The sequence below is a fragment of the Dromiciops gliroides genome, chromosome 5 (assembly GCF_019393635.1).
Source record: "Dromiciops gliroides isolate mDroGli1 chromosome 5, mDroGli1.pri, whole genome shotgun sequence".
Taxonomy (NCBI): Eukaryota; Metazoa; Chordata; class Mammalia; order Microbiotheria; family Microbiotheriidae; genus Dromiciops; species Dromiciops gliroides.
Window position 1 is genome coordinate 1015079 of NC_057865.1, and position 15252 is coordinate 1030330.

At 47.4% G+C, this 15252-nt stretch overlaps 1 protein-coding gene across 2 annotated transcripts in view; it reads right to left on the bottom strand.

Moving 5' to 3' along the window:
- The window catches only part of SLC25A13 (solute carrier family 25 member 13), an 88867-nt gene that overhangs the window by 41817 nt on the left and 31798 nt on the right, over positions 1–15252 (bottom strand). For both annotated transcript variants that reach the window (XM_043966917.1, XM_043966918.1), the window contains 2 exons: positions 7275–7390; positions 92–231 (listed from right to left, as the gene is read on the bottom strand). In XM_043966917.1, the coding sequence (XP_043822852.1) occupies positions 92–231; positions 7275–7390 (256 nt within the window). The remainder of the gene's footprint in view (positions 1–91; positions 232–7274; positions 7391–15252) is intronic.

Sequence of the window (15252 nt, forward strand, 5' to 3'; positions counted from 1 at the left end):
CCTCCTTCTCCAGAATCCCCTGCTGGCCCCCTCTGCTCTGGGCCTAGCAGCAGAGCACATGAGAGGAGAGGGCTGGTTGGGACAGACTCACCAGTAAGAACTGAGTGAACTCCACATAGGGCAGCCTTCTTTTTCGGTCTTTCCCAAAATGCAGCTGCACAAATTCTGAATTCCAGTTAAATGGAATGTGTTGGTGAATGGTGGTCCGTTCGAAAACTCGCTTTACATCCTCTGGAAAAGAAAGGCACAGAGAGAGAGAGATAGAAAGAGTTCAGCTTAGAAACTCCCACCTGGAGAATAAACCATTGAAGCCTCTGTGGAAAAAAGGCAAAACATTCAAAAACAAACAAAAAATCTAGAAAAAAAAGAAAACCCCACAATTGAAATAGGGTCAACATTTATTTTGAAATGACACACAATCGCCAAAGAAAAAGTCATTTCCATAGGTGTAAACTTCAAATTGAGAGTCAGTCAGCTAGCATTTGCTCATTATCGACCATATGAATGAGCCCTCTTTCCAGTGACAACTGCCATTCAAGCTCAGAAAGGATGACAGCGAAGACTCCACTTGGGGGTGCATGGACGGGGGTGGGGGGGGTGAGAGCACCCCAGAGCCTTACGCCAGAGCAATTACAGAGAACAAACATGGGTGTGTTGGGAGGAGCAGGAGGGGACCCCTAAAGAGCACTGTGATTTCAAGGCATCCGCTCAGCAGGCAGAGGGAGACGAAGGAGTCACCTACAGGGAGCAAGTGGCCACAGGGAGAGAGGCCGGGGAGAAGATGCTGACAACAGCACTCGGTGCTCCAGAAAGTTCTGGGCCAGTAAGAGACTCATTCCATGAAGGACTTTCCAAGACATATCCATCCGTCCCATGCTCCTTCAGGGCACACACCCACAGCTTGCCCCGGCACCCCCGAGATGCCTGGGAGCTCTGACCACGCAGGCTCTGCTGGCAGAGGCAGTTCCTGGACCTGCAAGGTCACAGTCACTCTTCCAACGCAGATGGGCGCAGATGGGTGGTGGTTTTGTGGCTCCCGTAGGGAAAAGAGATGTTTGGAAGGGCCCCTGTCTCCCGCCTGCCTCACTTGGAAGTGTTCCCATGTTTACCCCTTCTCTTGGCATGCCATGCTCCCGTGTGTGCCAATGAGGCTGGTCACAGGATCCCAACCCAAAAGATGGGAGAGTCCAGAGAAGTCCCCTCCGAGGCCCAACCTGCCATTTCACAGTGAGGTCCAAGCAGAAAGGTGCCCCCTGGCTGGGCAGCCCTTCTGGGAGAGGACACTGGGGGTTGGCTCGAGGACGACTTCATTCTCTGGCGGACACCACCCCACGTTCTCCAAGCCCTGTCTTTTTTCTTTTTCAGCCTTCAAGCAGAGTGAGGCAACATCACAAAGGGCAACATGGCCATCATTGAAGCACGTCTATCCTCCAAAGTGGGCGCATGCCAGCTAGTCATGCAAATTCGCCTTTCACTTTGCCCAATGTGTGTGTGTGTGGGTCCTGACCAACAACCGGGTCCAAAGCACATCTTGATCAGAAGCACCAGGAGCACTGTTCCCTGTACATGGGAACGAATGTGGAGCTGGGACTGCTGTCTCGGAGTCTTGTGGCTGGACTGGACAATACAGAATCCTGCAGGGCGTGGCAGCCACATCTGGAGAACTCCCCACTCCCCCCCAATCGCGGGAGGCGCAATCATGTAGAACATCTCCATATGAGGCTTTTGTAGAAGACTTGAACAAAGATGAAGACTTCTCAAAAAGGACCATGACAGATGTCATGACTTGCACTGAATTGGATTTACGTGGGGGAGGGCTGTGCAGTCACCAGCCTTACTCTCTCCTCCACAGCCATCTAGGTCCAGTAGCAAGAGAGGTTATCAGGATGACTGGAGATAGCCCCAGATGAGGTTAATTGACTTGCCCAGGGTCACACAGCTAATAAGGGTTTGAGGTGAGATTTGAACTCAGCTCCTCCCAACTTCAGGGCCACTACTGCATACACTGTGCCATCTAGTTGCCCAGGGAGGGAGGGAAGGAGTAAAGGAAGGAAGGAAGGAAGGAAGGAAGGAAGGAAGGAAGGAAGGAAGGAGGGAGGGAAAAGAATGCTTTGGTTTATACTCAGACAGTATCAGTTCATTGGCAGTAGATAGTATACTTCGCCATGAGTCCTGTGGGATGGCTTTGGATCACTATATTGCCGAGAATGGTTGTCATTCACAGTTCTTCATCCAACAATACTGCTGTCTCTGTGCACAATATTCTTCTCTTGGTTCTGTTCACTTCACAATCATCAGTTCATACAAGTCTTTCCAGTCCTTTCTGAAGTCATCTTGCTTGTCATTCCTTATAGCACAATAATATTCCAGCTTCTTTAGCCATTCCCCAATGGATGGGCATTCCTTGGATTTCCAATTCTTAGCCACCACAAAAAAAGCTGCTAAAATATTTTTGTACAATTTTTTTTATGTCTTTTGATGTCTTTGGGACATAAACCTGGCAGTGGTATTGCTGGATCAAAGGCATGCACAGTTCTATAGCCCTTTGGGCATAGTTCAAATTGCTCTCCAGTTGGATCAGTTCACAACTCCACCAATAGTGCATTCATGTCCCAGTTTTCCCACATCCCCATTTGATAAACATAAGCAGAGTCATTTTAATCTGCATTTCTCTAATCAGTGATGATTTAGAGCACTCTTTTATATTATAGGTAGCTTCAACTTCTTTTTCTGAAAACTGCCTGTCCATATTCTTTGACCATTTATCAATTGGGGAATGACCTGTATTTTTATAAATTTGACTCAGTTCTCTTTTTTTTGGTAGGAATTGATCTAATGTTTATTGTAAAGTGCATTATACATAGGAAGCACTTCACAAATGTTTGTTGGATAAATTAACTTGAATAAAAATGCCCAAATCACAAGAGTTCTCAGCAGGAAAACCCCATGTGACTATGACATGCTTCTTGAAATGCCCTTAAAGAGTTAAAATCTCCTAAAGCAGCAGCTGGGAAAGCTTTTCTTCAGAAAAAAAGTGATTCTCCTCTGTAGGAGTTCACAGTTGAGTGAATTTTGCCAGAAAGCCCCTCCCCTTGATGCCTCTCATTCTAAATGTTCCCAGTGCTAACGACTGAGCAAAGCTTCCCTGGTTCTGACTAAAACACAGTTCAAGAGATGCTACCTATATTAAATTCTTCATTTTCAGTGATGACTTCAGCATTTGGGAGGGTGGTTGGAGGAGAACACTTGGAGAACTGATAAGCAGAGAAGGCAATGACGAAGATCCCACCCACTGCTGTGAACAATGTGGTCTTTATCAGAGATACTTGTTGAAAATCCCCCCCTTTGGGGCAGCCAGGTGGCGCAGTAGATAGAGCACTAGCCCTAGATTCAGGAGGACCTGAGTTCAAATCTGGCCTCAGACACCTAACACTTACTAGCTGTGTGACCCTGGGCAAGTCACTTAACCCCAAGTGCCCTGCAAAAAAAGAAAGAAAGAAAAGAAACCCCCCCCTCCCCAGTTTTTTGCTTTCTTTTTAATTTTGGTTGCACTGGTTTTGTTTGTGCAAACTTTTAAATTTCATATAATCAGAATTATCTATTTTATATTTTGTAATGTCATTTCTATTTCCTTTGGTCCTAAATCCTTCCCACGTTCATAGATCTGATAGACTATCTGATGCTTTCCTAATTTGTTTACGGCATCGCCCTTTCTGTGTAAATCGTGTTCCCATTCTGACCTTATTTTAGTATACGGTGTGAGATGTTAGTCTACACCTAGTTTCTGCCACACCATTTTGCAGTTTTCCCAGCAGTTTTTGTCAAATAATGAGTTTTCTTAGTGTCCTTTTAGGGGAATTGATGAGTTGTAGGCACTTACCTATCAGGAGAGAAGGGTGGGCCAGTGGAGGTGTGCTTTCTATAAGGTCCACGGACATTAACACCTAAAGTCCAGAGCTGTACAGTGCCCCAAACACATGGGCTTTCCTACCTTGTGTGCCCACCTGCTGGGCCTATGTGTTCACTCTTGTCTATGAATACGGCATGGATTCGTTAGCGAGCGTTAACCAGGTTTCTTGGAGGTTTCCCAAACGTGCTTTTGTTTTATTACGTGAAAGGTTTGATGTCTAAGTTAATGGGGTCATGGTGATCAGAAGGAAGGGAGGAGGGGTACATGCCCCACAACAGTCCCTCTGAGAATGCTGAGTCAAGACAAGCCAACAGACATTTCTAGGCTGACTCGATGTCAGGCACTGTGCTGAGCCAGGAAGGCAGCTCCTTCCCTCCAAGGAAGCTGCAAGACCAGGAGGAGGAAGGATGCTGGGTGGGCTGAGCTGAGAGGCAGCTCTCGGGTTTGTGAAGGCACCCTGGGTGAGGCAGCAGGGGCTGCTCCTCCTGCAGACACTGTGGGGCCCTAGCCTGGAGCAAACCCTCAACCCCAGATCTTGTCTCAAGAATACTCATGACCTAGGGAGCCCTGTTCCATCACCCGCTCCCCAGGGGATAAAGCCAAGCATCGGACCTGCTCTGATCTTCTGAAGAATTCGTCTAAGCCATTCTCCCCATTTCAAAATGGATCATCTCAGCCTGCTTGGCAGACAGACAGACAGGCAGGCAGGCAGACAGACAGACAGGCAGGCAGACAGGCGTGAGCGTGCGCGCACACACACACATACATACACACACATGCACACATACATACACACATGCAAACACACACACACACACACACATACACAACAGGGCAGCTCTTCATCTATGGAGTGAAATCTGCTCGGGGGCTGAGGACAGACGGCTCCCTGGATGGAGGAGCCTCCTAGCTGACGGGCCTCTGCAGGTACTGTGTGCAGTAGAGCAGGGCTAGGAGAGGCAGCACCCAGCCCTGAATCAGGTCCTCAGGGACTGGCATGCCCTAGTTTTTGGCACTCCTCACCAGCACATCTGGCATCCCAGGGGCTGCACTGCCCGCACTTCCTGGGTACACATCATCCCTGCCTTACAAAAGCTCCTCAGCTGGGTTCTTCCCAACCCCTGCATGGCCCATTATGGGATGGGAAGCAGCACTGCCCAAGTGAGGTCTGGTGACCGAGGCAGTACACAGAGCTTGGGGGCTGCGTGCAGGACCGGGACGGGTCCCTCCCAGCTCCGTGGACAGTTCCCCACCCAATCCAGCACGAAGGGGAAAGGTCTCTTCTCAGGCCGACCATGCCCTCCCCCCCACACCAGAATCATCTTCCTCACTGGCCAGCGGGATCCTGCCTCAGGGCCGTACCAAAGTGACTGAACATTTCCAGGCTTCCCAAGCATCCCTTTCATCTCCAAACCACCACAGACATGCCCTCTCCAACCTCCCCAACTGAAAAATCTTTCTTTCTCTTGGACACTTGCCCAGACAGGTCCCATTTAACTCCAGCTAATAACCCAACTCCAGGTGCCTCCAAATTGGACCTTTCTCTCTCTCTCTCTCTCTCTCTCTCTCTCTCTCTCTCTCTCTTTTTGGCAGGGCAATGAGGGTTAAGTGACTTCCCCAGGATCACACAGCTAGTAAGTGTTAAGTGTCTGAGGCCAGCTCTGAACTCAGGTGCTCCTGAATCCAGGGCCGGTGCTTTATCTACTGCGCCACCTAGCTGCCCCCTCAGTTTCTCTTAACACAAGGTCTCCCCTGCTCCAGTTCCTCCACTACTGCTGGCTGTCACTCCCATGCACCCCCCCAGCACTCACTCACTCACTCACCTGCAGTGGCTCCCTCTGGCCTCCAGGAGCAAACAGAATGCTCTCCTTGGCCTTCAAAGGCCTCTCCCAGTCTCCTTACATCTCCTTCTCTCCCATCCCTGGGCCTTGGCCTGCTGGCTGCTCATAGACAAGAACCTCCATCTCTGGGCTCTCAGCACTGTCTCCGGCTGTTCCCCAAGCCAGGAACACTCTCCTTCCTCTGACTATGGCCCCCTCCCCAGCCGCCCTCTCTCTCCTTCATTTCTTATTGTCTTGTGGCTGGCTTTGTATGTCTCCCCCGTTAGACTGTAAGCTCCTTGCTCTCTTTGGGCTCTTTCCTATTCCCAGCACTCAGTATAATGCTTGATTCACAGCAGCTTGGGGACTGACTCCAGACAAGGATGGAGGAACTGTTTGTTGGCGAGGTCCCCAGGGATCTCTTGAACTTCTTATCTTTTCCCTTCAGATGATGCGGCTCAGTTGGGTCTCTCTCCCAGAGCTACCTGTGATGTTTTCCGAGGTGATGATGCCTCTCATCTCCCACCCTGCCCTGGCAGCTCTGCGGGGTCTCATGGGCAGAAATGTGAGGAGCCCTGTTGATATCTGTGCCTTTGTCCATTAACCGTCTGTCAGGTCGGAGCCCCACTGGGATTCTTCCTGCTAACCCAGGTCCCTTTTTGGTGTTACTGCTCTGACGAGATGTCTGGTGCCAGCCGGGCCCTCCCCTCCTATTGAGTCTCCTCAGCCCCAGGCTCTCAGCCCACCAGCTGCCAGATCAATATTCCCACAAGGGAAATCTGATGGGGGAGAGGGGGGGAAGAAGGGGAAGAAGAGGGAGGGGGCACTTCCAAGGAGCACACAAAGGCTAAGGAGGAAGGAGGACCAAGGTCGGGAGAAGGGTGGGGGATGAAAAGAGAAGAGAGAAGGTGGGAAGGGAAGCCTCGGCCCAGCCAGAGGCCTGACTTGTTCCCAGGCCCTAAGCCTCCCCCTTAGAGGCTCTGAGGGGCTGGAAGCCCTCCAGCAGTGAGCTCTCTCCTTCTGCTTGAGGCACTAACAGCAAGCTCTTTCCCTCTCCACTCACAGAGAAAGAGGACAGAGCACAGGTGGAATAAGTGTCAGAGGCTGGATCTGACTCCAGGCCCAAGGCACTCTGACCTGAGGCAGCCCATAAGCCTCAAGAGGAAGCCCCACAGCTCCGGTGTCGAAATAACTGGAGCGCTTCCTTCCCAGGGAAGGGGGGAGGGAGATGACATCGGCAGAGCCCTGGGCACACCTTGGACCATGGCTGGTTGTTAGAGCCAAGTTGTAGTGTGGCCTACCGTGGCCGAGCAGAACAGTGAGAGCTCAGAGTTGGACACAAATAACAGGCACCCTGGAGAGCATTATACAGTGTGTGGGCATGCAGGACGCTCAGGGCAGCTGTGCCCCTCAGATGCCCGAGGCTCCTTCTCCCTTGCCTGCCCCTAGGGACGACTCTGATGGAAGAAAGGAAGTGAGGAAGAGAGGGGCAGAGTCGTGGTCCTTGGCCCTTCCCCACCCACCCAGGCTTAGCCCAGCCTTACCGAAGGTCACTTCTCCGTTGCCGGTTTTGTCAAACAGCTGGAAGGCCACCACAAATGTGGCATCTGGAGCACACAGGACAGACTCAAATGCTATGAATTCTTGAAAGGATATTAGCCTGTGGGAGAAGAGGACAGAAGAGACAGTTCCTATGAGCACACACGTACAATGCATCACACACGAATGCACTGCACACACATGCGTCATACATGCACACACATGGTACACACATGAGATGTTTTGTGTGTAATGCACTGCATATACCATACAATGCAACACACAGTGCTTGCGCACACACATGCATCATACACGCAGTGCGACTGTACACATACTATATATGCACACAATGCATCGCACATGCATGCACACACAGTGTGAAGACCATGTGTACACACACTGTTCACACATATGCACACACTACATACACATGCATGCATTATATACACAGAGGCACACACAGAGACACTCACACACACCCTATCAGGCTCCCAAGGAGAGAGAACACCCCTGGCACATCGTCAGCTTCAGAACAGACCAAGAGTCTAATCTGGGCCTGGGACATGACTCTTTGGAGTTGCTCATTAGGATGAAAACCTGCCTCTGTCAGCCCTGAATGCTGCGGCTCTTCTCAATACTACATGCCAAGTCCTAGGGCTCAGCCGACATGAAGCAGAGTCTTAGAAATCAAAATGGGGCGTAATGCCAGAAACAAGACACGCTACTCATGATATTACCATTCTGTTATTCCTTATTACCATAGAAATCAAGATTTCGCAAATAAGTTACTGATTCCATGTAGCGCAATGCAGTGAATAAATAACTGGAGGGAGAATTAAAGGCACTGAGATTTCTTTCTCCCAGGCCCACCTAAACACTGGAGAAGTCAGGCTTTTCAGGCAGGAGGGAAAGTGGGGGAAACATCAGCCTAGGCCACAGAAGGAAGAGGGGGAGCTCCCCTCCAACCCCATGAATCCTGCCAGGTCGGCAGACTCTGGGGTCAGGGACGTTCAGAGTTAAGATGGGGGCTGCAGCCAAACTCTTCATTGCACTAGCCTAGGGAGGGAGTCTGCCAACCAGGCAAGAAAGAGGCAGGTCCCAACCCGGTCTGAAACATGGAAGGAGGCTAAAAGCAGCCATTCTGGTGATGGGGGCAGTCAGGACTCCAAAACATTCATAGGAAAACTCTCAAAGAAAACACTGGCTTGGGAACAAGAATGCCTTAAAGAAAGGGAGCAAGTGCTTACATTTAAAAAAAAATTTTATAAATAAAAGGAGAGTGTCAGAGCAGAAAAAAACCTGGAAAAGAAATAAGAGTTATGGAAGAAAGCATGGGAAAAGGAATGAAGAGTCTGAAACAAGAGGTTAAAAAAATAAACAAATGAACAAAGAAACAACAGTTGGTCCAAGCAAAAAAGTCTCTAAAAACTGGAATGGACCAAACGGAAGTCAATGACTCCATGAGACAAAAAGAAATATTAAACAAAGTCAAAAGAGTAAAAACATGGAAGAAAGTTTAAAGTACCTCAGGGCAAAAACAGCTGATCTGTTTAATTTAGAATTACTGGACTACCTGAAACCTAAAAATAGATCTATCTCTCTCTCTCTCTCTATAGATATATATAGTCTAGATATCACATTTCAAGAAATTATAAAAGAAAAGTGCCCGGCTCTCTTAATATCAGAAAGCAAAATGGGGGTAGAAGGAATCCACAGAGATCATCTCCTGAAAGAAATCCCAAAATGAAAACTCCCAGAATATTCTATCCAAAATTTAGAGTTTCCAGGTCAAAGAAAAAAATATTGCCTGAGTCATAAATAAAGAATTCAAGTACTGAACCCACAGTAAGGATCACACACAACTAAGTAGCCACCACTATAAAGAAACACAGAGCTTGGAATACAATATTCCAGAAGGCAAAGGATATAGTTCTACAATAATAATAGCTGACATTTATATAACGCTGAACGTCGTACTAGGCACTGTGCTAAGCACTTTACAATTATTATCTCATTTGATCTTCACAATAACCCTGGGAGGTAAGTACTATTATTATCCCCATTTTACAGATGAGGAATTCAAGGCTTGCCCAGGGTCACACGGCTAATGCCTGAGGTGTTGAATTTGTGTCTTCAACTAAGAATAAGTTACTCCAGCAAAACTGAGTATCATCCTACAGCAGTAAAAATGGGCCTTTAATGAAACAGAGGAATTCCAAATAATCCTGATGAAAAGATCAGAAATGAAGTGCAAACACAAGGGTCAAGAGAAATATAAAACAGTCAACATGAGCAAATAACCACAAGGGACTAGAGGAGAAATTGCTCACATTCTGAGATGGAGAGATGACATGTCTCCAGTAGTTCTGTTATGTTTTTGATGATTTTAAAAGAATGAAAAGGGAGGGGAAGAAGAATGGGGGTTGGGAGGGAAGGAAAAAGAAATCATCGGGATGAGTAAGTGAAAGTCTGCACAAACAAGAAGGAAGGAGTGAAAGGAGCTACTGATTGATCCTCACTCTGTATAGCTAGGAAGCACACACATACAAGTATGTGTAGAAATACATTTCCTTAAAGAGATAATTAAGAGGGAAAGGGAAGAATGGAGGGGGGAACAAGAAAGAGAAGAGGGATGTACAAAAATATTTATAATAGTTTTTGGGGGCAACAAAGAGTTATAAACTGACAGGGTGCTCATCAGTTGGGGATTGGCTAAACAAGTTATGTCATATAAAGGAGATGGAATACTGTTGTACTATAAGAAATAATAAATGTGCATTTTCAGAGAAATCTGGGAAGACTTATATGAACTGATAGAGAATGAAGTGAGCAGTACCAGAACAATTCATTACTATGATCACAACATTGTAGAGATAAGCAACTTTAAAAGGCTTAGAAACCATAAACCAATGATGACCAATCAGAATTTTAGAGGAATTATATTACCACCTCCATAGAAAGAGGTGAAGGACTGAATAAAGAATGAGACATATAGTGGTCTATCCAACATGGGTCAATGTAAAAGCTTGATCTGTTTGACAATATTAGCAAAAGGAGCTGTGCCTGCCTGCCTGCCTGCCTGCCTGCCATCCATCCATCCATCCTTCCTTCCTTCCTTCCTTCCTTCCTTCCTTCCTTCCTTCCTTCCTTCCTTCCTTCCTTCCTTGCTTTCATTCCTCCTCAGTGGTGGGGAATAGTGAGAGGGAGAGGTGAATTTTTGTTGGAAAATAAATTTTAATTAAAAAAATGGTATCTTAGGGTCCACATACCATCACTCACCGAGAGAACATTTTGCATACTGATAACATTAAGCTGAACAGAGAATAGTTCTCTAGTTCACAAGAACTGCTGGGAAAACTGGAAAGTCATGTAGCAGAAATTCTGTTTAGGTCAGTATCAAACACCATACACCAGATAAGCATGTTGAACATGATTGTAACATAAAAAATTAGAAAATAAGATCACCCATCTCTTCCAGAGCCACAACTAGGGAATAACTTACTCAAAAGGATGAAACAGATTCTATCAGTCACATGAAACAGGATAATTCTTCCATAAACGGAATCGATCACATGAGAAACTGGTGAGTAGATGTGCGCCATGTCTCTGATGAGGAGCTGGCATTCAAAATAAACAAAACCAGGAGCCATTCCCCAAATGTTTAAGGGGTCAAAGGATAGGAACAGACAATTCCCAGAAGAACAGCAAATGAGCAACCATCATAGGAAACATGAGATTTTACCTACCCTGAGAGTCATGACAATCCCCTTCAAGTGAACCAAGGTGGGTCACAGAAGACAACAGGACCTCCATAACTGAAGGAGCCACTCAAAATACAGACAGAATCTGAGCTATTCAGTCTCTTGGAGTGACTACAACTTCACTAGACATTGGTCCAGAGGGGTCAGACATAGAGGCCTTGACACACCTTACTTCGGGGCTACTTATCTAGAGCCTACGATCTCATTTCAATTAAAAAGAAAAAATGTGGTAACTATATTGCAATATAATTTGTATAATTTGCAGCTAGATGGTGCAGTGGATCAAGCACTGAATTCAGATGACTATCAGCTCCATGATTCCAGGCAAGTCATTTAACCTATGTGGGCCTCAGTTTCTTCAGCTGTAGGATGGGGATAATAATAACACCTTGCTCCCAGGGCTGTTGTGAGGATGAAATGAGATCATATTTGTAAAGCGCTTAGCATGACGCACTACATCAAGGTGAACTGCTATTAATGAACTTAAAAACACTATTCTGAGGAGGGGTCCGGGTCATAGAAGGTTAAGAACTCCTGACAGCAAGCAATCTGATACGGTTTTTAAAAGCTGCAGTCTAGGGGCAGACAGGTGGCATAGTGGATAGAGCACCGGCCCTGGATTCAGAAGGACGTGAGTTCAAATCCAGCCTCAGACACTTGACACTTACTAGCTGTGTGGCCCTGGGCAAGTCACTTAACCCTCACTGCCACTCCCACCCCACCCCCAAAAAAGCCAAGGTCTCCCACTGCATCTCCAGTCATCCTGATCTATATCTCGCCACTGGACCCAGATGGCTCAGGAGGCTAGATTGAGGCTGGTGACCTTGCACAGCCCTGCCTCACTTAAACCCAATTCACTTGTAAGTCAAGACATCACCCTCCTGATGTCATTGGTCCTCTTCAAGAATGAAGGACAGACAACAAAGTGGCTCCTCCACCTATAATTTGTCAAGAATCAATGGTTCTCCTTGTTGGAGAAGTAACCACCTGATGCTCTGGACTCTGTGGGTCTCTGCTCATATTCCCCCCACCCTCCAATGGCCATCAGATCTACCTGTCAGACCCAGAAACACCCTCCCACACACACTTTTCTCTCTCCCTCCTTCCCTCTCTTCCTCCCTCTTTCCACCTCTCTCTTTACTTGTATCCCAGGCTCTTTGTTAAGCACAGTAGCGTAACCCATTTGTACTACAGTAGCTATTCTCTTTGGCTAAAGTGTAAACAAGAGAGCAGGGGGCTTCTCCAATTTCGAGTCATGTATTCCTCCAGCAGCTTTGTCCACAGAGAAAGCTCCCCAAATTCACACTGATGAACAGTGGGAAAAAGAGATTCTTCACTTTCGGAAGTCACTTGTGGTATCTCCTCATATCCTACCATCAACTTCTCCAACAAGAGACTTTCTTCAGGCAACCCGAATTCAAGATGACGTATGTACACACGTGCACATCGATCTTATTCCAATTTGTTTTCCTCTCTCATCTCGGGTCTCATACTGAGAAAAGCCATTTTCTAACATTTGTCCTTATGAACAGACAGTATTTCAGCCACATTGTTGGTTAAGCTGAGAGGCTGCATGCTTGACTGGAGAGGGAGCGGGCCTTGGATTTAGGAAGACCTGGGTTCAGGGCTCATCTCAGACCACAGGCAAGTCAATAGCCCTCATCCTTCCTTAGTTTCACCTCTCCTAGCCTTAGACAGCTCTCTTAGACTCTAACTTTCAGATCTGAAGGAGTGGGGAGAATGTCCTATAGCTAGTTATAAAGCAAGTCTGGCCCCAGCCCACCCCCCAAAGTGGCTAAACCCTATGTTGTGGACTAATGACCACTGAGGAGAGCCAGCTGGGGCAGTGGGCCCTATGCTGAATCTGTCCCTCAGGGCCCTGGAAGCCACAATGCCCTCCTCACCTGCCTACTGAGGACCTAAGACAAGCACATCCAACCCAAGAGTTCCAAAGGGAAGCAGGGGTGATAGAGAGTAAGCACCAGTCCGAAGATGATGGAACCTCATGGGAGATGGACTCTGGCACGCATCCAGTCCTTCTGCCAGGGCTGAGGGAGCCAGCCAGGTGCCTGGTGCTTTGACATGGTCTCAGCCTTTAGGGTGTCTTTAAAGCAGGGGCAGCTAGGGGGTGCCGCAGTGGATAGAGCATCAGCCCTGGATTCAGGAGGACCTGAGTTCAAATCTGCCCTCAGACACTTGACGCTTACTAGCTGTGTGACCCTGGGCAAGTTACTTAACCTTGATAGCCTCAAATATCCAGGGCCATCTCCAATGGTCCTGATAGCTCTGTAGGAGAGTGTGAAGCTGATGACTTTGCACAGCCCTCCCTCACGTAAATCCAATTCAGTGCAAGTCAGGACATCACACGAAGGACAACGGCCTTTAAAGCAACTGCTAGAGCTCACAAACAATCTGGCTGCAGGAAGAGTGATCAAAATGCAATCCCGGGGGGAGGAGAGGGCAACAGACGAGGGTGTGCCGATTTCTGATGGGAGCTGGGCACGGGCCAGTGAAGGGGCCTTGGTCAGCACTAAAGCCACCAGGAAACTTTTAGGAGAAGCCAAGAAAGCCAGTGAGGAAAGGTGGGATCCCTTTCCCTTTTGTCCTCATGAGAAAGAAAAAAGCACCTAATATTTGAAGGAATCCTCTGTGTGGCCACTCCCCAGGACCTCACCCCTGTGGGCATCTGGCCCAGGCCTTTGGCACCTGGCAGACTGCCAGGAGCCCTGCTCTGGTTCCCCCAGAAGGAAGAGGCAGTGGATGGATACTCCCACCTGAGAGGTCATTCGATGAGGGTCAGCCCCTTGAGCTTTGCATGCTGCCAAGGGCATTCCCATGTTAACTCTTTGGGCCTAGATCACAAACCAGCCATTCTAACGTGGGGGTACTTTCTGCAAAGAGTCGGTAACTCTACTCCAGTGTAACTGGTTTCCTTGGTAACCCCGTGCACTGTATCTCATGGACTGAAAACAGGATTCTGAGAAGGACCCACAGGCTGACACCCCAAAAGTGGAGCACCCCCACCCCATCACCTTAGAAGTTTTTCTCAGCTCCGTCCTTGTTCTGAAAACTCAGACTGTGTGTTCCTTTTATCAAGACTGAAAACAAGTGACTCAGTAAAGACAAGGGAAATACCTTCCAAAAGTTGAAGAAACCAACTTCCAAATGTTTAGCACACCATGCCTGGAATATGAGAGATGCAGGCAAGGATGCAAGGGGAGAACAAAGGGCCAAGAGAACACAGGAGGAGAGGGAGAATGGAGAGAGGGAAGGAGTGGCTGCCACCCACCCCAAAGCCACTAGGCTGACTCGACAAAATTAGCAACAATTATAAGGATAAAGTGGCTCCAGAAGCCTGGAGGCACAATTTGCTGATGATCAATTAAGTGGCCTCGGCACATGCCCAACCCAATTAAACCATTAATTGTCCCATTACTAGTTTCCTTGAAAAAAGAAAGAAAACTCCAGCCCAAATCTTAGTCCAGCTTGTCTGCCTCCCCTCTCAGGGTGGAGGGTTCCTTTGATCCCCAGTAAGAGAGCTCCCAAGTGCCCTCAACTCAAGAGATGTCGTGAATAGCCTGAGAGCCCAGGGCAGATCGGGTTCTCGGGCACTTTTAGCAGATGGCCACATTATCTACTTTGTTCTGAGATTTAAGGGACAAAAAAAATGACTTTTTTTCAAATGGCAGAATCTACTTCTTAGTCAAATTCTTTCTTAAATCTCTCAAATTGAAACATGGTTAAGGGAGGTCAAGATGTGAAGCTTTATTAATAATAATCATATCCAATTTACTCTCCCCTTTTATTTTAAATAAAAACTTAACAATGAAATCAAAATAAGATTGGACCCTTTTTTAGAAATAGCCATTCAGTGGTCAGGAAAGTTTATATTTGCTTTCAATGAAGGTATGTGTATTCAACTCTAATTCTCTCTTCGTATTCACATCCAACAAACCCTTGGCAAAGGAGGATCTGGTGAGTAAAATGTCCCGTCCACATGCACCTTTATAAAAAGAAAAAAAAAAGGATGATTCCAGCACCTGTGAGATCAGCCCCGAGAGTGCCCAGGCCTGAGCCATCACATCACCCCATAGCGCCGCTGGGCCAGCTGAATTCAAATTAACCCCATTTTTACATGTTCATTAAACCAGCTATTTTCTTCTGGGGTAGTTTGGGTCGGTAAATAGCGGAGCCTACAAAGGATTCCCAACAGATCTGCTCT